Here is a 22,311-nt window from a genome sequence, read left to right on the forward strand (position 1 = left end):
ACACCATCTGCCAACCCAGAAACGGGTGTCACAGGAAGTGAAGGCCAGCAGAGGCGGCCCGCAGAAGCAGCTGTCAACAAGGACCACCAACAGGAAGGATGCTCCCACCCTCCACGCGTGCAAGAAGAGCAGCAGAGCTGTGAAGGGGCTGTGACTTCACTTCTGTGGCACAGACAGATGCTGAGATGGTGGAAGTGATGGTTAAAACAAAAAGTCAAGCACCTAAAGCCCGGAGTCAATCCTGAAAGCCAGAGCCCACAGCGGCCGCACCCCGTTCCTCAGGGAGGTTCTTGCTCTGGGCAGTAGCACTCACGCAGGGTGTCTGCACGGAGAGGGTGAGCTGACCCTCACAAGCAGTGTACTGAGGGCAGCAGGCCCTGCACACCTCCCAGGAGACCGCCAACAAGCCACCCTGAGAAAGAGGGCGGGGTGTGGTGTGACACACTGGCCGGTGACCTGGCTAGCCAGGCAACCCGAGTTCCACGAGTGCCTGAGCCCTGGTGTGTAGTCCTGCCTGGGCAGCGCTGTGGGGCCTCGCCCGGGATGAGAACCCAAGGCAGGCGGGACAGAGACAGGAGGAACACCGCAAGATTGCAACTGAAAAACCAAGTGAAACAAAAGGGGCTGGGAGCCTGGCTCAGATGGCACAGCACAAAACAGAGTTTAAACCCCAATGCCTCCTACCGTAAACATGGAAGACAGAGGCAAGAGGCGGCAGGAGGCGGCAGGAGGCAGGTGCTCTGTGCTGCCATCCGAGCCTCCTCATGCTGGCCGGGGGCTCTGCCGCCACGCCACGCCACGCCACACCCGGAAGACATTTTGTGACATTCTGTGACACAGACTCAAGGCACTCTCCCACCACTGGGCTGACGGCACAAATTGCATCCTTACGTGTGCCCCAGAGGATGAACTAAATGTTAAGTGCATTAATCACCTAAATTATACAGAAAACAAAATATACAGCTACAAAACAGTTTCAGTAATACTAGAATTTATACTCAAAAGGGTTTTTTTTTGTTCTTTTTTTCCCTTGGGCATAAACTCAGCCTGGGTGCTGTCCCTGAGCTCTTCAGTTCAAGGCTACTGCCCTACCCTTGAGCCAAGCTCCACTTCCTGTTTTCTAGATGGAAAGTTAGATGGAATCTAACTTTCATTTTTTGGGGTCCATCATGGGGCTTGAACTCTGGGCCTGGGTGTTGCCCTGAGCTCTTCAGCGCAAGGCTACCACCCTAGCTTTGTTTTATTTTTATATGGCCTATGTGTTGTTTCATGCCTCTCACATCCTGGGCTTTATTTTTGCTTCAGTCAGATAGCCCAGGCAAATTGCTGTCACCTAACCATCCAGTTGTGTTTTACACGCGTGGGACTTGGCTCCTGCTCTGTTGTCCCAGGCGCTGTGGGACTCGGAGCTTTGTGCTTCTTAAGTGGTGTTCTACCATCTGAGCCATGCTCCTCTGCATCCGTTTTTTTTCTTTTGGGCCAGTCCTGGGCTTGAACTCAGGGTCTGAGCCTGGGTTTTCTCAAGGCTAGAGCTCTACCACTTGAGTCTCAGAACCACAGCCAGCTTTTTTCTATGAGTGTGGTTCTGGGGAGTCGATCCCAGGGCTGCATGCACACCACGCGAGCGCTCTACTACTAGGTCACACTGCGGGCTTTGTACTGGTTATTTTCAAGGTAGTGACCCAGCTCGTGACCCAGCGTCCGTGCGTCATACAAGACAGGCGTGCACACCAGACATGGTCTCGCTCTGAATCTGCGGCAGCTAACAGGTGGCTGCCGCTGGTGACTGTCTTGAACTTCTTTTGCTTTTTCCCCAGACAGGCCTCACACTGTGTGATGGATTGATCCTCTCGACTGGGGCTCGACATTTCTTAACCCAATATGAAAAACAGTAAAAGGGGCCGGGCATAGTTTAGGGGCTGGAGCGCCCGCCTACAAGTATGAGTAGATGGAGGGACAGAACCTAGGGTCCAACAACTCCACCACGCAGCCGACGGAGCTCTTCTCACTGCTCCCTGGCAGCCTCAGCGAGCGGTTCTGCACGCCAGCGGGCACCCAGGTGCTCGAGAGGCTGGCGCGGAGCCCTGTGCGAGGGCGAGGCGGGGCGCGCGGGCGGAGCCCTGCGCCTGGCAGCGGTACCTTGTCTATGGTGAGCATGTAGAAGTGCGTGATGTCGTTCTCGTGTGCATACTTGATCCGCGCCATGCACTCCTCCTCGTCAATCAACTCGCCAACGTACTCATTCACAAATTCTCCCTGGAACCAGAAACGTGGGGTGAGGACGTGCCGACCGCTGCTCAGTGGCAGGCCTGAGCCCCGGCTGCCTCGGCACAGGGCACACGGCCATCATAAGCGCTCAACCACTGGAGTGAAGCCACGTGGTCTCTAGGATTCCCCACGCAGAGGCCTCCCAGCCCGGCTGCCACAACGCCCGCCTCCTGGAGCACATCAAAAGCCCTGTGGGCATGGGAGCCATGTGGCAGGAAGCTTTGGGTCAGCGTGAGGTATTCTGGGCAGGGCCTCTGCACCGAGACCACAGTCCCTTGGTGTCAGGATAAGCCCCCCTCTCTCTCTGCACACAGCATACACCTGTAAATTCAATTGGGGACTGAGGCAAACGACCCCCCCGCCCCGTAATCCTGCTTACTCAAGAGGCTGTGAGCTGAGGATCGCACTTTGAAACCAGCCTGGCAAGAAACCACCAAAAAGCTATTAAGTGGAGCTCTAGTGCAAATGGTACAATGCTAGCCTTGAGCAAAAAAGCTCAGGAACACTGCCTAGGCTCTGAGTTCAAGCCCTACGACTGTCCCCACCCCCCAAAAAAGGTCAGTGCTAGTGTTGCTAAGGACCCCATCTTAGAGCTGCTCCCTGGCAGCTTGAGAGCCCTGCCAGTTCCTTCACAAACCATACACTTAAACAGAAAAAGCCAGAAGTGATGCTGTGGCTCAAGTGGTAGAGTGCTAGCCTTGAGCAAAAGAAGCTCAGTGCCAGGTCTTGAGTTCAAGCCCCAGGAATGGCAAAAAAAAAAGCGGGGGGGCGGGGGCTGTGAGCGTCGATACCACTTGCGCTAGGATCCGCAATGTTCAATTATATATAAGTAATTCAGTCTGAGAAACAACTTTAAGTATCATTCTTACACGTACACACACACAAGACAGGCAGATCTACGCAACCATGAGCCTTCCCTTCTCACGCGTGGGGAGGGGCAGAACGCACCTTTCTGATGTCCCTCTTGGCGACCAGGCCCCACCCCTTGCCGTCTGTCTTGATGATCTTGGTCTCCGGGTACTGGCGTTTGGTGAAGCACTGGTTCTGGCAGTACTCGCCGGCAGGGCACACCTGCGGGTGGCACTCGAACATCAGCATTCGGTTCAAGCACTCTGAGTCAGAGCCGCAGGGGTTCTCGTCTGTGGGCTTACAGTTGCACTTTGGGATCTCAGAAATGTCAGCTGTGTAGATCTGGACTTTCCCATAAGGCTTATTCACCTGTGGGAAACAAAGCCAGCCATCTTGGTCCTGTGCAAGCCCCACTGCTTGCCCCTCTCCACCTTCTCCTAGCAGGGCAAGCTGGCAGACCCGACAGGCCAGGCTTCCTCACAGGCCATGCCACACCTGGGCAAGGCTCCTCAGCCCTCTCGGCAATCCTCAGGCGGGAGTTCTGCACGTGAGGCTGGCCAATCCCCTCCCCGTCTTAATGTCTGCCTCCCGCACTGCTGAATGCCAGCTGGCATTGAGCCAGCCAACATGATAGAAGATCAGGAGAGACAGCCAGGCAATGGTGGCTCACATCTGCAATCTTGGCTACTCAGAAGGCTGAGGTCTGAGGATCAGTTTGAAGTCAGGCTGGGCAGGAGAGTCCATGAGACACTTCTCTCCAGCCAACCAGTGAAAAGTGGAAGCGTCTACAGGCGCTCAAGGAGGTGGATGGCTGTGGGCCTGACCTCCCATCACCATGCGCCCATGTGGGGGTGGGGGGATGTTAAGCAGGAGGCAGAATCGGGGTGTGGGCAAAGTGTCCTTGCCATGGTGTGGAGACCACACTCCTAGGATTCTATACAAGACACAAGTTGTGTGCTCTCTGATTCCAGAACAGAAATGAAACGAGTGCCTTCTTCACGCACAGAGAGCTGCGTGTGGTAGAGCTGGGGTTAGAGGCAGCAGAACCGGGTGGCACCAGCTCACTGGTTCAGGCCTCTGGGCCAGGCAGGAACGCCAACGGGCCAGCCCAGGGGCCACACGCCTCGGAGGATCCTGCTCACACGGGCCAGCGGCGGAGGACGAGCGTCTTCTCTGAGCCTGCCTCCCTGACACTGTGGACCCGGTCAAGGTGCCACTTCTTTCCCTTCTCTGGTTGTCGGGCTGAACCTCCCTTCCAAGGTCACCACACCTGTGGCTGGGCACAGCCCCCGCAGCCTCTCATAGCCACAGCCTGGCACACAGAACCCAGAGCCAAGGCCCACTCCCAGTCCACTGAGCGGGGAAGCCTCATGCACACAGACGCACGACACACACACACACATCCCAAGCACTCCACCTTGATGTGCTTGTATGGGGGGGGCCTGCGCTCGCTCTCCTGTGTCTCCCGGGCTTCCCGCTGGAGTTTGACTTCCCGAAAACGGGCTTCGGCTTCTTGCAGTGCTGAAAAGTCCAAAAGAGTTTAGTAAATACAAACACGCACCTTCAGAACTCTGTATTTTAATGACACGCTAACATTACTGGTAGGCACAGTCACTGACGTCCACAAAACCCAAGGCTACAGAACCCTGAGATGGTAGGTTGTTCCACATGGTAAATGGCACCAACACGCCTGGTCCTAGCGGCCCTGGAGGGCCTGGTGCCGAGCTCCCGTGGACTGCGTGCACAGGGGGCCGAGCGAGGGCTTCTGTCAGGTAAGCAAGCCCAGGCGCGAGGCCGAGAAGGATCGCCACTCTAGCAGCGCTGAGAGCAAACTCGCAGGCGAGCTGGGCCGGGCCTAGGCTGGGCGTGAGGCCGCCACGCCCCCTGAATAATTCCCTACCTCAGAACCCCCTTCCTTCTCCACATGCTGACCACTGCGCTTAGACAGCCCATGTGCCATGGCACATGCCACCCAAGGCCACAGCACAGCCTGGCTCTCCCTGCACTCTCCATGAGCACCATGTCTTCTCCCTGACACCCTCCACCTGCAGCGACTGCCAACTCCTCCTGTGCCATGGCCGCATGCAGTCCTTTCTCCTGCCTGCCTGGGTCCCGGAATTGCTGCTAGCCCTGCTGCGGAAGCCAGTACAGCACACCTCCTAGAAAGGCCCACTCAACACTATAAGGCATCAAGGCCTGGCCACAGAACCACAGATCTGCCTCTGACGCAGGCAGCCACAGGAAGCATCTGCAGTTAGGACTGAAAAACAACTTCACTGAATGAAGGAATCACACACTAGCCCAGCAGGCAGCACTCCCAGTCTCTGCCTCGGAAGCAATCTCCCGGAACCTCTACTCTTATTTGTCTTCAAATGCCACTACTGGTGTTTGGAACCTAGGACCTCGGGCTCACCCGGCACTCTACCTCTTGAGCCACACCTCTAGTACAGCATTTTTGGAGTACTTTGGTTGGAGATAAGAGTCCTGCAGAATTTTCTGCCCAGGCTGGCTTTGAACCACAGTTCTCTAATCCGGCCTCCTGAATAGCTAGGTTTCCAGGCAAGAGCCATGTTACTTTTTTCTAATCTAAAAGCACAGCCAGAATACACAGTCCAATATTCTCTACATAGATCACCTCTCTGAATCCAGCTAAGGGACTACTTTCTAAGAAGAGGACAGGGAAGAATGGGAATTTAAGAAAAGGAGGGCAAGGGTAGGGTGGTAGCCTTGAGCTGAAGTGCTCAGGGACAGTGCCCAGGCTGAGTTCAAGCCCCATGACCCACAAAAAAAAAAAGAGGGTAAGTAAGTGTGTTACACATCTCAAGTGTATGTGAGCACAGTATGGGGAAACAACAAAGGATAAGGATGGGTGAGAGGGCAAACTTGGGGAGGGTGGGGGACACTACTGAGGGGTTTGCTCAGAGATGGGGGTAGGGGCAATGAAAAGAGAATACTAACGAAACACACTCTGCAACTATGACAACAAGGGAAGCGTTGGGGACACGTAGAGGAAAGACGCAGGGAGTGTGACAGCAGGGGAAAGTGACTGGACTTCAGTGTGAACACGTGTGGAGATGCAACCATGACCCCCCCCCCCCCCACATAACTGACGTAACTCAACTTGAAAGAAACTGGAAAGATCATGTTTCAAAAGAGCAGAAGAAGTGAGGAGGCGGAGCACACGGGAGCAGAGCCCGGCTCGCTGCCGGGAAATCTCCATACCGTTTTTGAAGACTCTTCCAATCCCTCTGACCCCCTGGTAGCGGCTTCCCCGGTCCCCCTCCATGTACGGGAATACGCGAGCCTGATGCGTCCAGTAATAATCTTTAGACCCAAAGAAAAACACAGGGAATTCTCCAATCTCGTGCTTCATTTTCTGAATATTTGGGGGAACATTTTTGGGATGGCAAACTTCTGCCGGCCACCATCTATTATAAATATTAAAAACAGGATTCACAGACTCTTCAGAGAGAGCGACAATCATTTGAATACTTTCAAGAACTATAAAGTGAAAAACAAACACACGTGAACAGAGCGAGGACGTGAGAGCGCAGGCCCTGTCCCTCCTACCTGTAGTTCCCCAGCTTCACCCAGATGACGTCCTCGAAGTGCAGCTTCTTCCCGGCCCGGCAGTCGTTGCAGAACCAGCTGCCGTCGGGCATGTCGATGTTCAGGCAGTCAGGGTGGAAGGCGGCTGGGCAGGCCTCGCAGCACAGCAGGCTGCCCCCTGCAGGAGGAGCCAGCTGGTGAGGATGGATGCAGCAGGGGGATGCAGCAGGGGGACGCAGCAGGGGGCTCTAGCCCCCCCCCCACGCCTTGGAGGAGACCGCGGCGGATGAGTGCCACCCTCTCACCTTTGGAGCACACGAAGCACCAGCTCACGTTGACGTGGGTGTGATGCCGCTTCCCCTTCCGGGCCGTGAAGTGGCCTGTGCAAATGATGCTGTTGGAAGCGATCACTGAGCACCCGGCGGCCAGGCAGGCGTCTCCTCCATGGTAGGCGACGGGACAGCGGACACAGCGCATCATTTTACCTGCAGTCAAAAGCACCGTGAGGGGCCGGGAGTGTGGCCTCGTGGTTAAAGTGCTTGCCTAGCATGCATGAAGACCCGGGTTCCATTCCTTGCTACCACATACATAGAAAAAAAGCCGGAAGTGGTGCTGAGGCTCAAGTGGTAAAGCTCTAGCCTTGAGAAAGTCCAAGGACAGTGCTCAGGCCCTGAGCTCAAGACCCAGGACTGGCAAAAAAAAAAACAAAAAAACAAAAAAAACAAAGCACCGTGAGCCAGCACTGGGGCTCACGGCCTAATCCCGACTCAAGGGCTAAGAAAGAACTGAGGACGGCAGTTCAACGCCAGCCAGAGCAGGAGAGTCCACGAGACTCTTACCTCCAATGAACACAGAAAACCAGAAGTGGCACTGTGGCTCAAACGGTGGAGTGCTAGCCTTGAGCATAAACGCCAAGGGACAGCACCCAGGGCCTGAGTTTAAGCTCCAGGACTGGCAGGCACAGGCAAAGGCAGAGAAAGGGACAGAGCAACACATACACACAGTGCCCTAGTGACAAAGGACCTGCCCTCCCAACTGGCACAGCTGCACCCAGCACAGAGCTGTTTCCCCAGGGGCTGGGGCCTCCATCCTCTTTACTGCAAAAGAAACAAGTTTTCCTTATGTGTGGAAGGCCCTTCAGGCCAAAGTAAAGCAAATCCAAGGAGTTGTCCTGAAGATGACACTGGAGGAGGAAAGAAGAGAATATAGGGTGGGTGCAGAGCCAGAGAAAACTTGGATTCACCCTGTGCTGAGTCAGCAGAAACATGGGAGGCCCTCCCGCCCCCCCAGAGACAGAGGTCACGACCTTTGGCAACCAACCAACCAACCTGACAATAGCCAGGTGTGGTGGCTCCCGCCTGTCATCCTAGCTACTCAGGAGGCTGAGATCTGAGGACCTCCATTCAAAGCCAGCCTGGGCACTAAGAAGTCCATGCGGCTCTTATCTCTACCACACAACCAGAAGTGGTGCTGTGGGTCCAGGGGTAGGGAGGCAGCCTTGAGCCCAAGAGCTAAGGGACAGCACCCAGGCCCAGAGTTCAAGCCCCATGACCCACAAAACACATAAACAAACACCTGGCAAACCTACCTCCTGAATCCATACCCAAGCCAGAAAGCTCCCTCCCTCCCTCCCTCCCAGTTAGGGAGTTACCTACCTTTTGAGGGCCGTGGGTTAGATGGGTTGGAGGCGTGGCAGCTCACACAACTATGCAGCGGGCATCGGAAGCCTCGGCTCTCAAACACGGTGAGGGGGTACTGCCTCACACAAGCCTCATGGTAAAACTTTCCACACTGAGTTACAACACAGCGCTTCACCTCTGTCTTGCTCTCCTTACACACGAAGCATGAGTGAATCCCTAACACGGTTAAAGAGAGGGAGGAGAGAAAGGTACAAAGAACAAGAATTGAACTGTCACTAGAAGTCAAGGGCTGCTAGAGGCAGCTCAGGTACCTCTGAGGGCCCAGGTGTTGTTCAGAACAGCCTGAGCATCAGTGTCACCTGAGACTGAGGAAAGTCACTGCATTGCAGTGGCCCAAGCTACAGGAGTCCTCTGCACAAGACTAACTTCATGTTCCTGGAGATGCCCGTCAAATGGGGTAAAGAACTGCCTGGGGTGGGGGAGCTGAGTGGGGAGTCTGCTAAGCACAAGGCTCTCCTGGCCTGCAGCCACAGGCTGAGCAGGACCACACAAGGTGGCTTGCAGCCGCCCTCCTGCCCGACTGGAACACAGCGCAAGCTGAAGATTCAGCCCCAACTGCAGGCTCAGGCGAGGCCCCTCAGAGGCAAGGACATGACGGAACGAGGAGACTGCCATGCAAGCAGTAGAAGCCACCGGGAGAGGAAGTGGCCGAGGCAGTGGGCCTCCTGCGCCAGGACTTGCCTGAGGCACACTCGCTGCAGGTGAAGCGCCCTTCCGGTCTCCGGGGAAGCCCGAGGCAGGCCAGGTGGAAGGCACCGCAGCAGGGGCCCTCGCACAGCAGGAGGCTGCCCGGCTTCTCACACAGCTGCGGGAACAAGAGAGGGGCCTTGAGCACACCCTCCCTACCTCAAGAACCACCCCATTCTACTGCATACCACCAAAGGCAGCCACCGTCAAGTGGCATGCCTGGGAGGGTCAGAGACTGACACGTTACAGGAGGGGACTGGCCCCGCAGCACGGGTCAGGGACACAGAAGACTGAAGTCCTCAAGGTCACAGCTGAGAATCAAGAAACCCCTCGGTGTTTTGTGGTGTGCCAGGACTTGCGCTGCGGGCCAGCTCTATATGCGAGCAAATCAATTCCCACAGGATGCCCGGACTGGCCCTCCTCGGGCAGGGGAGGGGCTAAAGCACAGGGAAGTTGGATCAGCGCCGCTCTAGGGATGCGATCTCTGGCGTCCGTGTCAGCAGGGAGACCACACCACCCATGTCCATGTGTGCGCAGCACACGGCGTCGTGTGACCCCAGCACACTGCCTATGGGAGGTATAGGATAGGCATGGGAATGGGCGGGTGGGGAGGTGCAGAGAACTAGGGTCTGAGAGGGCACAGGAGACTCTGGGCACTGCTATACCCAGGGACACGTCAGACACTCTCACCCGCAGATCAGACACGGCCTGCCCCTCACCTGACACACGTACTCCTTTTTGGCAGTTACTCCTCGTTCCGACTTTTTAGATGAGACGGACACCTCAGTCTGTGTTTCGTCTGCACTTTCATCCGGGGACTCCGAGGGCTCGTCTCCCGGGCTGTCTGAGACCTGGAGATGAAGGAGGTGGACGACAGTTCACTAGGCACAGAAAGCAGGGGGTGGTCATGCCTTCAACACACCTGCCACCCTGCCCCACGGCTCCTGGGGAGGCACCGTGGCTGCACACCACCCACCGGCTCTGGTGGGAAGAGTCAGCAGAGCGGTGCAGAGAACTCAGCTCAACAGTAAGCACACACACGGATACCTGGAGTGTTCCTCCAAAATGAGGTCACTCACGAAAACCCAACTTTCTCTACTAGATCGACAAAGCCAGGCTCCAAGACCAACATTCTGACACTTGCTCCATCTGTTCAAGTCTAGATACCAAGTGAGTTTATAAAGAATCAAGGTGACCTGACAAAGCCTAAGGCTTTATTCACGGGTGGTCATGGCATTTGCTCGTGGCCAGGTGGACACTGTGCTCCTCTGGAAACATCTGTCAACACCAGAGCACCGACCCTTGGGTCAGGGCAGACTTCCAGACCTGCACCAAGGACTGCCCTCGTCAGCACTGGAGTCCAAGGAAAAGGCTGGGAACAGGTGCAGACCGTGGGGAGGACACAAGACTCCCGGCCCCCGTCACAGTCTCTTCTCTCCGTCAGAGACCGTTAGGTAAGACTCAAACTCAACAAGCAGTGATATATAAAGAAGTACCGCAAAACCTTCTGGGCTATCTAATCCAGGCAGGGGGGAAAAAACACCAACATGACTTTGGCACCAGGTAAATAAGGATCGTAAACCAAATTTTGGAGATGTAACAAAGTGTACACTGAATAATCACAAGTAATCAAGCGTGGATTTGCTGTTTTCTGATGGACACAAAGCTAGATCCTGACACTGGGCCACAATGAGAAACAAAGCCAAACCCCACAAGGGAATATGACCAATCCTGTTGTCTTATCCAAGGGCCTTTTCAGGTCTAGCGCACCGAAATGACAGGGAGAAGGAAAAGTCCTTGGTGTGTGGGGACTTGAACTCAGTGGTGTAAAGGGCTCCAGTGCGTCAAGGAGTGGGGCAGGCCAGGCAAGCATCCAGTGATGCGCTAAGGGAAAGGAAGCCTTTGGCTTTTCTCCCATGTTTTGCAGGCAGATGGAAACAGCACCAAGGAGGCCAGACCAGAACAGTGTCACCGGGAGCCGGGATAGTGATGACTATAGGGCCCACGGTACCCCTACCTCAACATCCAGAGAAGGGTCGTGTGAAATGATCTGGGTTCAGTGCTCGGCCATTACAGATAGGCTTACAGGCAGGGTCTCTCTGAGTACGACTGTGTGAGACGAATGGGCAGTGGGAGATGGGGCGTGAGGAAGCAGCCACAAAGCCCTGCTCAGAGAGAAGTTCCCAGGGCTCCAGAAGCCCACGGAGAGGCCCCTCCACACAGTCAAGGCAAGAGAGCCCAAGGCTCTAGCCACCAACCCAAGTCTTCCCCTATTGTGGCTGAAACAAATTTCAAAGCTTAAAAAAAATTATTTTTTTAAAGTATGGAAAGAAAGACAGAAAACACAAACCAGTCCTGGGTCGGAGGAAGGAACAGCACCTTTTATTTAAGATTTACAGAAAGTTAGCACGTTTCCACTTGGAGATATCTCCTAAATTAACAAAGTTTGTTTTGAGGAAATAAAACACTGAATACAGATTTTGAATGGTAATATAAATGTTAACGACACACATGAGGCTCTTTTCCTGCTGGGGTCTGAGATCTGCATACAGAATATAGACCTTACAATATCACAGTCCATGACAGGATGGCGGAGACCCCCCCCCCCGCCTCTCCCCAGCGTGTGGACTGACCCCTAGCCAGTCAGGAGGGTCCCTCGGCTCTCTGCTCAGCAACCAACCCGCAAGAAGAGCCAAGTGTGTGCCTCACTCCAGCCGCAGGCTCCACCTCCACACGCAACAGGCGACAGGCTTACTTGGAGATGCCATTTGTGGAAGTGACACATCACCTGTCCGGTCCCAACACAGTCCCAGATCTCAGTCTACGACATCTACGATCTATTCCATATCCAACAGGATGTATTGGGAAAAAAGAAAAGTAGCGACTGACTCGACACAGACTGTCAAGAACCTTCCTGTTGCTTCCCGCGTCCACCAAGGCCACATTCTGTGGCACTGATTTCCAAGCAGCTTAGTTCCTGACTTTACAAAGTCTCCTGGAGTCTGAAAATGCTGTCTCCTTTCTCTATTCAGTATGTGACAATGCTGAGTCCCCTATCTGCCTTAGACATACACTGCTCCAGGGACAGGGATGCAGCCTCCTCCATCTACCACAGGGGCTGTCAAGATGGCGTCACCTCAACATAGGGCCAGCAGGCATCTTCCGAACGCCTGCCCGGAGCAGTGTGGCTGCCTGCCACAGGGAGCCCAGCCCTTCACGTGCTGTTACACACATCAAGGTTTTCATTATTTGACAAAACAAATCCCTTCACAATTTGAATACTACATCATTTTCAAATACAATTACAGACCTTGAACAATAAATATTTCTATAAACCAACAATCGTTTTTCAAGTTACGCTTTTGTAAAGAAAAAAAATGATAACTAGAAGTAGGTTCACAGAGTGAGGTTTACAAATGCTAAGAACCTGTGCTCAGCAGAAATAACGAGCTTCAAATTAAAAAGACTAATCTCAGACAGGTCTTCCAGGTTAACATCACAGTGAAATATTGAGAGGGAATTAAAATAATTTTAAAGTAAGTTATTCATCATCTAAAATCCTAAAGTTCAATTTTTTTAAATTAAAAAATGACCCCTTGGGTTACATAAAACTAGAACCTTCCTAGTTGCTCCTAAATGCTAGGGTTAGGTTGGGCCAGAAGTAAATTATGAGAACACAAAGGAAGGAAGGAAGGAAGGAAGGAAGGAAGGAAGGAAGGAAGGAAAAAGAAGGGAAGGAGAAGGGAAGAGAAGGGAAAAAAAATAATAGCTTATGGAGTGTCATTGTGCTTTACCTAATCTACGAGGCTTCTGTGGAGTCAAACAGCCTGAGGAGGACAGCAAGGAGTAAGAGGGGCTATGGGCACAGGTATCCACATTTCCTGCCCCCAGTAAAGCCTGTCCCTTTTCAAGAGTAAAGCGAGTCTACCACGTCTCCTCAGCAGTGGCGGGGCTGGGAGAGGCCTGGGCTGACAGCCACAGCAGCAGCAGATGTCCTTGTCTGGAAGCCTACAGAACCAAAGGACTGCAGGTCTGCTTGGCTCACGTAAGTTAAGCTATACTCCTGCAGCCAGGCCAGGATCCCACCCCATTTCAGTCATTTCTGAAAATACAATATCCCTCGATCCATGCTCAAAATCCTGCCAAAGAGTTTCCAAACAAAAAACAAACAAAAAAACCCCAACAACAGCAATCATGTAGGCTAGAAACAATAACAAATGTGCACCTATCATGGAACCACGCAGTTACAGGGGAGTCTGACGAAATGAGGCCTGTCACATTGTTACAGGGGTCCCCTTGCTGGTATAAAAAAAAAAAAAAAGCCTCTTAAGAGCATGTCTCTCACCCTTCCTATACAAACAAGAAAAAGAATGCCAATCCAACTTTATTTTTGTCTGCTAAGGAAAGTCCATTTTTCTTCACAAGCAGACAAAATTAGTAAAATCTCTATTTTAGGTAATACAATTTGTTTTACACCTGAAAAAAAAAATTAGTTCCTGAAAAAAAATCACAATCAGTATCATTTCTCCAAAAGTCCTAAAATAGACAGGAATCAAGTATATTTCTTAAAAACAAAAGCAAAAAGCTTTAGACATCAGTAAGACGCATAAGGAAAGCCCTTTTGTGCAGAGTAGTATATCATTCCTCCAGCAAAGGACAATTTATTTAGACTTCTAACCTAAAAGATAAACAGCAATCCTTTGCAAACTGTTTCTAGTTTTTTAAAAATGGAGGTAATTCAACTACTGATTTTCTGAAGCATCATATACTGTGCCCTTCACAGAGTCCCACAGAGAGGCCAACCTTCACCGCAGGACCTAAATGGGCCGGCAGTGCAAAGGGCTAACTGGAGAACGTGTGGCTCCTCTGTGCTGGGACTGAGAAAGGAAGCTGGCTTGCTACGTCCATCTTAATGGTCCTATGCTCATCTCCCACTAGACAGGGGAACCTTGGCTTCATCTGGCCTTCACGTGGACAGTTCAGACCCACACATGGTACCTGGGGCCAGCAACAGACTGCTCCCCGGAAGCTCCTGGTCCTGCTCAGGCAGGGAGAGGGCTGCACATCCACACTGGAGGATGGACAGCAGCTCAGATCAGCACCACCCCTGCCAGGCTGTGAAGCCCTGACCCAGTCACTGCAGTTGTGCACAATTAGGTCACTGAATGCTAAAATACAGTGAGTTCCTCTTTGTGAGGCATTCCTGCCACAGAGCTGCAGGTGGCAGGCAGTCACCACCTGTCACCTGGCCATGCCCACAGGCATCGAGAACAGTGTGGTAGTTACAGACGTGCCATCAGGAGTTTCAACTTTGTTTTCTCCGGCGTTCTCTCTAGTATGTTCTGCCAGCCTCATCTGACCTCTAATCCCCAAGGACCCTGACTTAAGTTGTCCTGTGCTTCTGTGTGAGTTACTCAGACAATATCCCAGAAATCAGACCACAGACTACGGCCTCTATCCCATACAAGGAGTGAGCTGCCCCTGCTTAAGAGGCAGATTCCCGCATGCATCACCCAGGGCCCCTCTGCCTGAGGTCTTAGACAGTTTGGCTTCCTTGGAAGTTTTGCTTAGGGTTCTTGGTTTCCAGGGACATCCTCTTAAACGCATGGGAGTTATTTTAGTTAGGAAACACAGATGGACTAGATGAATTAAGCACTAGATTCTTGAGTTGCACCTATACCTAAAAGTGTCACGAGGGAAAGGTGACCCTTGCTTTTCGTCACCTGTGAAGGAAAGCTGCTGGGAGGCAGGAGTCCAGGTGGAGCAGGGAGTGTCAGAAGCACCTGAAGGCTTCCAGGCCCCGCGCCCCGGCCTCTGTTCCAGCATGTGCATGACAGGTGTCGCTCTGGGGCAGCCGAGGGCTCACACTCTTACTATTCAGACATGTTCCTCTCTGGGATGCTTCACTTTACGTAAGAGCACTCCCTCCACTGGTGAGGAAGGGCAAAGGAAGTTGGAGGGGTCATGAGAACGCTCCTCTGCATGGAGGACTGAACCTCGTTCCACAGCATTAGTTCCAACAGCTGTGTGGCTGGCTACCCATGGGCTCTATGTGGACGTCTGTAGGAACTAAGGAATCCCATGGTAGGTCTGCAGCATAATGCAGACAAGCTGCTGCTTCAACCTAGAGCTCTACTGCCGCCTTCTGACGAACGCTGCCACACACAGGACTGGCCCTCACAGCAGAGTAGGAATCCTGCCTCTATCCCCACCCCTCCCCCAAGGGGGGTGACACCTCTCCTCAACTGAGGAGTGCTCCCCGATCCCCACACCTGCTCCCCTTGTGAGCCATCTGCTCTAGGCTGAGGCAGACCCTATGCGGTGGCATGGACCCTCACCCCCTCCTCTAGGAGACAAACAGCTGTGCCCTGGCTGACTCGTGATGAGAGCATCTGTACACACGGCCACGCACTCAAAACTCCTCATGCAGTCATTTCAAAGTATCCCAAACTGGCATCTTTGCTTTGGAGACTTCCTGAGCCAGGACCATTTATAGGCCATCAGTTTTTTATTCCCCGCCTCAATTTTGAATTCAGTGAGATTTTGAGAGTGTTGAAGGGACCCTCCTGCTCTCTTGTGTCCTACAGGGATATCACAACTTAGCTCCTAGAACGCGTCTGCACCACGTCTCCCACTACCTCTGAGCAGAGCCAGGGGGGCAACTCACTGGGGCCCCCAGCGACACAGGCCAGCACCCTACAGCGTCACACAGACCACCCAGGCCTCTGCCGCCTCTGGGTTTATGTAATTTCCACATGAACGATGTAATCAAGAGGATCACTCTTCATGCCAAAGCAACATGTATACTTTTAGATTAAAAAGGGATGATGACTTTATTACTTTATTGTCATACCACTGCTGTCACATAGAGCCCTGGAGTCCTTGGAAGGTGCTGGAACAGACACTTTCACACAGGCAGAACACATCTGAGGAGTGTGTCGAGGACAGCTAGGACAAGTCATGTGGAGCCGTGTGTGGCACAAACAGACATGGGACACCTGGGCAGCCTTGCTCCAGGTGTCTACAAAGCCACTCACGGTAACCTAGGTGTCCCCTAGACAGCAGTCATCTGAGCAAGAGCTGAGTGCTTCCAACAGGACTGTAAATGGTGTTTTTTTCCTAAAAATTTACTGTGTCTAGTGTCATAATAAAAGTGTTTGGTAAAAAAGGACAGATCCAAAACTCTTCCTGCCTTTTATGTTGGAGAGTAGTTTAATATCTACAGTACTGAATACATTTCATTGGCAATGAGAATAGTTGACGAGGACCTTTCAATGTGTGCTGTTTGTTCTTTGTTTCTGAAAGAACAGATGTTGACATTTCTCCATAAAAATTCAGTAAGTAATGAACTGGAGGAAAAATGGCCTCAAACAGGAGTGCTCCTTCAATGTGGCATCCTGCCACGGCTCTGAAGGGCCTCCTTCCCACCTGAAATCTATGCTGATCACTGGAATATGAATGTGTTTCTATCATGAGATGGGTGTGATTAAATGCTTTGATTAGGTATCTTACCTTGGTCTTATAATTTGTTATCTGTTTTCTTCATTGTATGTGTTTATTAATACCAATAAAAACAGATTGTCACACATCTTCCATAAAATGACTGTGAAAGCAATGTCCCTTAGTGTGTACGACGATACACCACCTGCGGCAGACATCTTGGGTAATTACATCATTCTAAGTGCGGTACAGGGCGGCTGAGTTCAAGTCCAACTTGACTGATGTGGGCTCCCATAAAAGCTGTTACCAGTGAAGGCGAAAAAAATAAGAATTTGCTCTACTAAGGGAACAAGAAATGAAGTTACAAAACACTTAAATCACATCAATTCCTTCACAGGCCTTTGTCATGCAAGTGTGTCATTTTAATCTAGTCTCTTCATGGGGCAATGTGATAGCACGTAGTAATCATTCCAATATAAATTCACTTATCACAAACATTTTTAAAGTATTTAAACCACAACATGACCTCAAATATCTTGTGACACCAATCCTTCAAAAAAAAATACCTTCATTTCTTTCCGTCAAGTTTGGCAAGAAGAAGAAATATAAACATGCAAAGGTAAGTGACCCACATGAGGGGGCAATCTGAGCCCCAAACAGCAATTCTTACATCAGAACTGGGACCAGCAGTCTCCAGGGAATTTTTCTATCACGACACTGTGCTGTGTGTGTCAGCAAGCACTTGGCATTGTACATCTGTAAACTCTCACTGAGGTTAAGTACTAGACAAGACTATCTGTTCACCTAAAGTGTTTTAATTAGCAGTCGGATTCTGTAAAAATAAACTCCAATGGAAGATTAATATAAGTCACATAAAAGTGGTCTAATGGAGAAGGCCTACTAATTTAATTTAAATAATGAAGAGCAGAGTGCACAAGGTAGGATATGTCACCTTCAAAATGTAGGAGGGTCTGGGAACTGAATGTACTTCCTATATGGTATAAATAAATGTACATAATCATCTGTCTCTGAAGTTTTAAAGAATTAAAACCAATAAAGTCCAGTGATTAGAAATAGAAAATGCTTTGTCTAAGTCACCTCACGGAATTCAGCCTGGGCCCAAGCTCCCACTGGGTCACTACAGCATTCCACCCTCAGCTCACTGTGTCATTCAACAATTCATTGTCCTCCTCCACCCTGCCCACCACTATCTCCCCCCAACTCTCTCAGCAAGAGTACAAGTATCAGCCAGAAAGTGAACCAGTATATGAGGCAAGAAAAATTCAATTAAAAAAAAAAACCCTTATAAGAACAGGGATGCGGCTCAGTGAGGGATGACTTATCTAGCATGGATGCCCAAGGCCCTGGGGTCTGCTCCCAACACCAACGCACACAAAAATTTAGAGATATCTACATCTATGTTTCTCTCTGTCCATCCATCCATCCGTCATGAAAGGGCCTAAGAACAGAAACCTATCATTTTTAATATTCTTAGGCAGAGCTGCAGATCACCTTCCATTTCATGGTTTTTTGTTTTTTTTTTGGTGGGTCATGGGGCTTGGACTTGGCCTGGGCGCTGTCCCTGAGCTCTTCAGCTTGACAAGACTACAGACATAGTGGGGAGTCAAGTCCCACCTCCCCTTTTCTAGAGGTTAATTGGAGACAAGAGTCTCAGGTCCTTCTGTGCCCAGGCTGGCTTTGAACCTGGATCCTCAGATCTCAGCCTTCTGAGTAGCTACGATGACAGGTGTGAGCCACTGTGCCTGGTATTCCATTTCATTTTCTAGGATGCTAACACTTGAACAAGGCAAGTTAAAAGAAAAAATAATTTCTATAAAATCTGCCTTTTTATGTTTCAGTGAGCTTCTGGCTGGATGCTCAGTGGAGAACTGAGTCTGTCCAAAGGTGAGAGAGACTGAGCTATCTACACAGCCACCTGAAGCCAGCCACAGCCCACATGTGCTCACCCTGTGACTCTATCCCATGGAGGGGCAGTCTATGTTCACACTGTCACTAGGTTCAGAGTGGTGAGCCAGGGAGTGCTTTGGACATCCCACCAGACACTTGAGTCCCTAGTCCTCACAAGCTGCAAGGCTCCGTCTTCTTCAAGGAGCAAGCATCTGAAGCCTCCGGGTTCCCTGGCCGAGGGGGAACCATGGCAGAGGCCATGCCAAAATGCTACCTCTGCCCCAACAGCTGAAAGGGGGCCCTGTTCAGTCTTTGCCTCACTAACCAGGTCCAATAAGGGTCAAGATTATACTAGAAAAACAGAACCTCTACCGTGAGAGAACCGCTACCATGAGAAAAACAATCACCAGACTCAACACAGTAAGGAATTTTAAAAATAAGCTCTATGAACATCGTCACTAAAATTAGGAAACCCAAACTACTTCTGAACAACGACAACAAGCCTTGTTCCTGTATTCTGTGGCCATTCTGTGCTGTCTCTGGCAATGGCAGGAGGCTGGGCAAGGCCATCTGGATGGCATGTTACCATGGTGGTAGTAACAGCTTCTCTATTGTTCTTATTTCTGGTCAGCTGTGGGGCTTCAACTTGGCCTGGGCACTGTCCCCGAGCCCTTCAGCTCAAGGCTAGCATTCTACCTACCACTTGAGCTACAGCGCCACTTTGCCACTTCCAGGTTTTCTAGAGGTTAATTGTAGATAACAGTCTCACGGACTTTTGTGCCCAGGCTGGCTTTGGATCTTGATCCTCAGATCTCAGCCTCCTGAGTAGCCAGGATAACAGGCTTGAACCACCAGCGCCCGGCTCTACTGTTCTCTTCATGGTGTATTTCAGGGGGTGGTGCGTGGCAGCTCTGACCTGACTCCATAGTCAGGACCCTGAGACATGCCAGAACTCAGAGGAATCAAATTTGGATGCAAGATGAAGAAACCTCTGGCTTCTCTGTACACTCGTGAGCCCTCATCCCTTCTGGTGTGGACACATGGTGAGCAGTGCCAGCCTAGCCAACATGGCATGTCCTGTCAGAAGCAGTGCAGGCTTCCTTTGTTATGAGAAAATACAGTGTGTGGGCTGCAGACAAGACTAGTTCACAACAGGCTGCTTAAACAACAGAACTCCATCAAGACTGAAGGACACATGCACGTTTGCGCATTTGCTGTGTGCATGTACTTATATCCCATGTGTTCACACACACACAAACAGGTATGCTATTTGGCCCCATGTGACAGCCTTCAGACAGGAAGATCTAAAACTCACCTGCACCTATGGGGACACCAATGCTATGCTTCTGAAGTCTATTTTTCACTCACACTGCAAGCTTGGTAGCTAATGGCCTTCAGAGAAACGCCATGGTATCATTATCATTAGTTTACCTCATTCTCAGTTAAGGATGCAGAAGGAGATGAACTTTTGTTAAACCCAAGAGCTGAAGATGCTGCTGTGGAAGCCCGATTTCGTTTCTTCAATGGTTTGCATGCATCAGACAGATTTTTCGTTGCTGTAAAATAATTTTGTTTTATAAAGTAAAGTTTGAAATGTTAAACCCTCATCTTATTTACTGATTTAAATTTCCCCTCAAATAAGACCAAAAGATGGATACTCTGGGTTCCTCTGTCACACTAAGAATGGAATTCTTTGTCCTTGTCACCTGGTTCCCTACACAGTCAAGCCAGGGCCAGGGCGGGTCCTGTCACACACACAGGGCTCCACAGCCCTTGCTGGAATATGCTGAGGCAAATTCCAGATGCATTTGACCCATAAAAAGAAAATTAGCACAAAACTTCTAAAACACTTTGGAAAAAATGCAATAATACCTCTACTATATTTTAAAAAATAATCCTTTTGTATAATCAGGTGCTTAAATTGACTAATTTGAAAAAAAGTGAGCAATCAGCTGATTTCTAAAAACCAACCTAGCACCTCATGCAATAAGGAAACCAGTTCCTCCCGCGATTCATCCCAGCACCCCAAACCCTGCTGCTCGTTCTTCTTAAGCGATACGCCAGCTTGCTCTGCTAAACTATCAGACAGCTCAGTTCAATAAGATACTTTGTGAGAAAGTCAAAGGGTAGGATTCCTCCTTTTATCTTTTATATTCCTCCTTATCTCTGAATAGCTATTTTCCATGTTGTAAGTTAGTCTTTTTGATAGAAACAACCAGTCAGTGTGACTTTTAGCTGCCAGCATAGAACACCAGGATGCTAGAGTCAGGTGGAAGGTACAACTGGTGCCTCAAGTAAGAACCTTGAGCAGTAAAATTTCAAGTTGAAAACAAGTCAACAGGCAGTAATTTTATTTAAATTTGACTGAGACCTGATGGTTACCTATTAAAATGTTTGCTTTTCAATTCCATAAGGCTTTCTTTCCTTGTCCTCGGCTCTAACTTAGTCGTTTCCTTCTCCCTGACCCTTTCCCCTAGGCCTGGCCTGGTCACCCTGTTCATGCACCTGGCTCCAGGGAGGGAGGGAGGGAGGGAGTGAGGGAGTGAGGGAGGAGCCCGACCACACATTACCTGCCTGGCTCTTGAAAGAGGAGGCTGTCTCTACGGCCTTATAAGAGCTTGTTCTGGCTGTTTTGTCCGTGCTCGTCTCTCTCTGTTATTAAGTGGGAGGGGGGAGGGAGAAAAAAATAAGGAAAACAAAAACTTTCTTCTAATGTGAAAATAGTTTCTGAAAATGTTCACAACAAAATTCTGTGATATATCTCCACATGCAAGTGGCCCAGCTGCCTTATCTTAGTATTATTTTCACCCGATGGACTGTTCTTTCTGTATGTGCAGTTCCTGAGAGTTTTGGCTTAAGGTTAACCCTTTACCACCTGAGCCACAGCTCCACTTACAGCATTCTGATTGTAAACTGGAGATAAGAGTCTCACGGACTTTTCCTGCTCTGACTGACTTTGAACTGCAATCCTCAGATCTCAGCCTCTTGAGGAGCTAGACTGATTTCTTTTCCCATCTCTTGCTCTTATCACTGTCAAGAAGGTGGACCAGACAAGATCTTGTCAAGATCTTCTGGCAGTCTCTCAAGATATGTCATGGGTTACATTCCAGATTATCTGAACTTTCCACTGAATCCAAAGCAGGGTAAAAGTCAGAGAAGCCAGTCCTGCTAATAAGTCAATGTCAACGTTACTAGTATGTCTCACTGCACTGAGGATTTCCAATTCTGAAACCCCAGATTTGCCTTACAAACAAAAACCATTAATAAAGCATACTTCACAGGGCTGGGAATGTGGCTTAGTGGTACAGTGCTTGCGTAGCATTCATGAAACCCTGGGTTCGATTCCTCAGTACCACATAAACAGAAGTGGCGCTGTGGCTCAAGTGGTAGAGTCCTGATTAGCCTTGAGCAAAAGAAGTTCAGGGACACTCCCTAGGTCTTGAATTGAAGCCACGGGGCAAGGAGGGGGTGGGGGTGGTGGGGGGAGAAGAGAAGGGAAGAGAAGAGAAGTGGGGAGGGAGAAGAAGGAGGAGAAATTACAGATTAGGAATTATATGCAATGTGGCTGTTTCATAAAAACCATACCAGAAAAGATAGTTTTTTATAGTATACTATTTGCTACATTGTTAATAAAAACATTTCCACTTTTTTTTTTTTTTTTTGGTGCCAGTTCTGGGGCTTGAACTCAGGGTCTGAGCATTGCCCTTGGGGTTTCTCAAGGCTAGAGCTCTACTACTTGAGCCTCAGCACCACTCTCAGCCTATTCTATATGTAGTAGCGAGAAGTAAACCTGGGTCTTCATGTATGCGAGGCCACACTCCTGGCCCTTCTACCTAATTCTTGTGAACTTTAATATTCCAAGTGGTCAAGGTCACATATATTCAGGAATATCGTTTATATAAAAAATTTC

The 22,311-nt window shown here is 50.4% G+C and overlaps 1 protein-coding gene across 1 annotated transcript in view; it reads right to left on the reverse strand.

The window, feature by feature from the left end:
• Nsd2 (nuclear receptor binding SET domain protein 2) overlaps positions 1–22,311 on the reverse strand; it is a 67,643-nt gene that overhangs the window by 5,691 nt on the left and 39,641 nt on the right. The window contains 11 exon segments of the mRNA XM_090343924.1: positions 2,140–2,256; positions 3,217–3,486; positions 4,535–4,638; positions 6,340–6,545; positions 6,688–6,844; positions 6,972–7,151; positions 8,322–8,522; positions 9,048–9,171; positions 9,773–9,904; positions 19,833–19,957; positions 20,972–21,053. Coding sequence (XP_090200050.1) covers positions 2,140–2,256; positions 3,217–3,486; positions 4,535–4,638; positions 6,340–6,545; positions 6,688–6,844; positions 6,972–7,151; positions 8,322–8,522; positions 9,048–9,171; positions 9,773–9,904; positions 19,833–19,957; positions 20,972–21,053 — 1,698 coding nt within the window.

The sequence above is a fragment of the Megascapheus bottae genome, chromosome 13 (assembly GCF_031878675.1).
Source record: "Megascapheus bottae isolate mThoBot1 chromosome 13, mThoBot2.hap1, whole genome shotgun sequence".
NCBI lineage: Eukaryota > Metazoa > Chordata > Mammalia > Rodentia > Geomyidae > Megascapheus > Megascapheus bottae.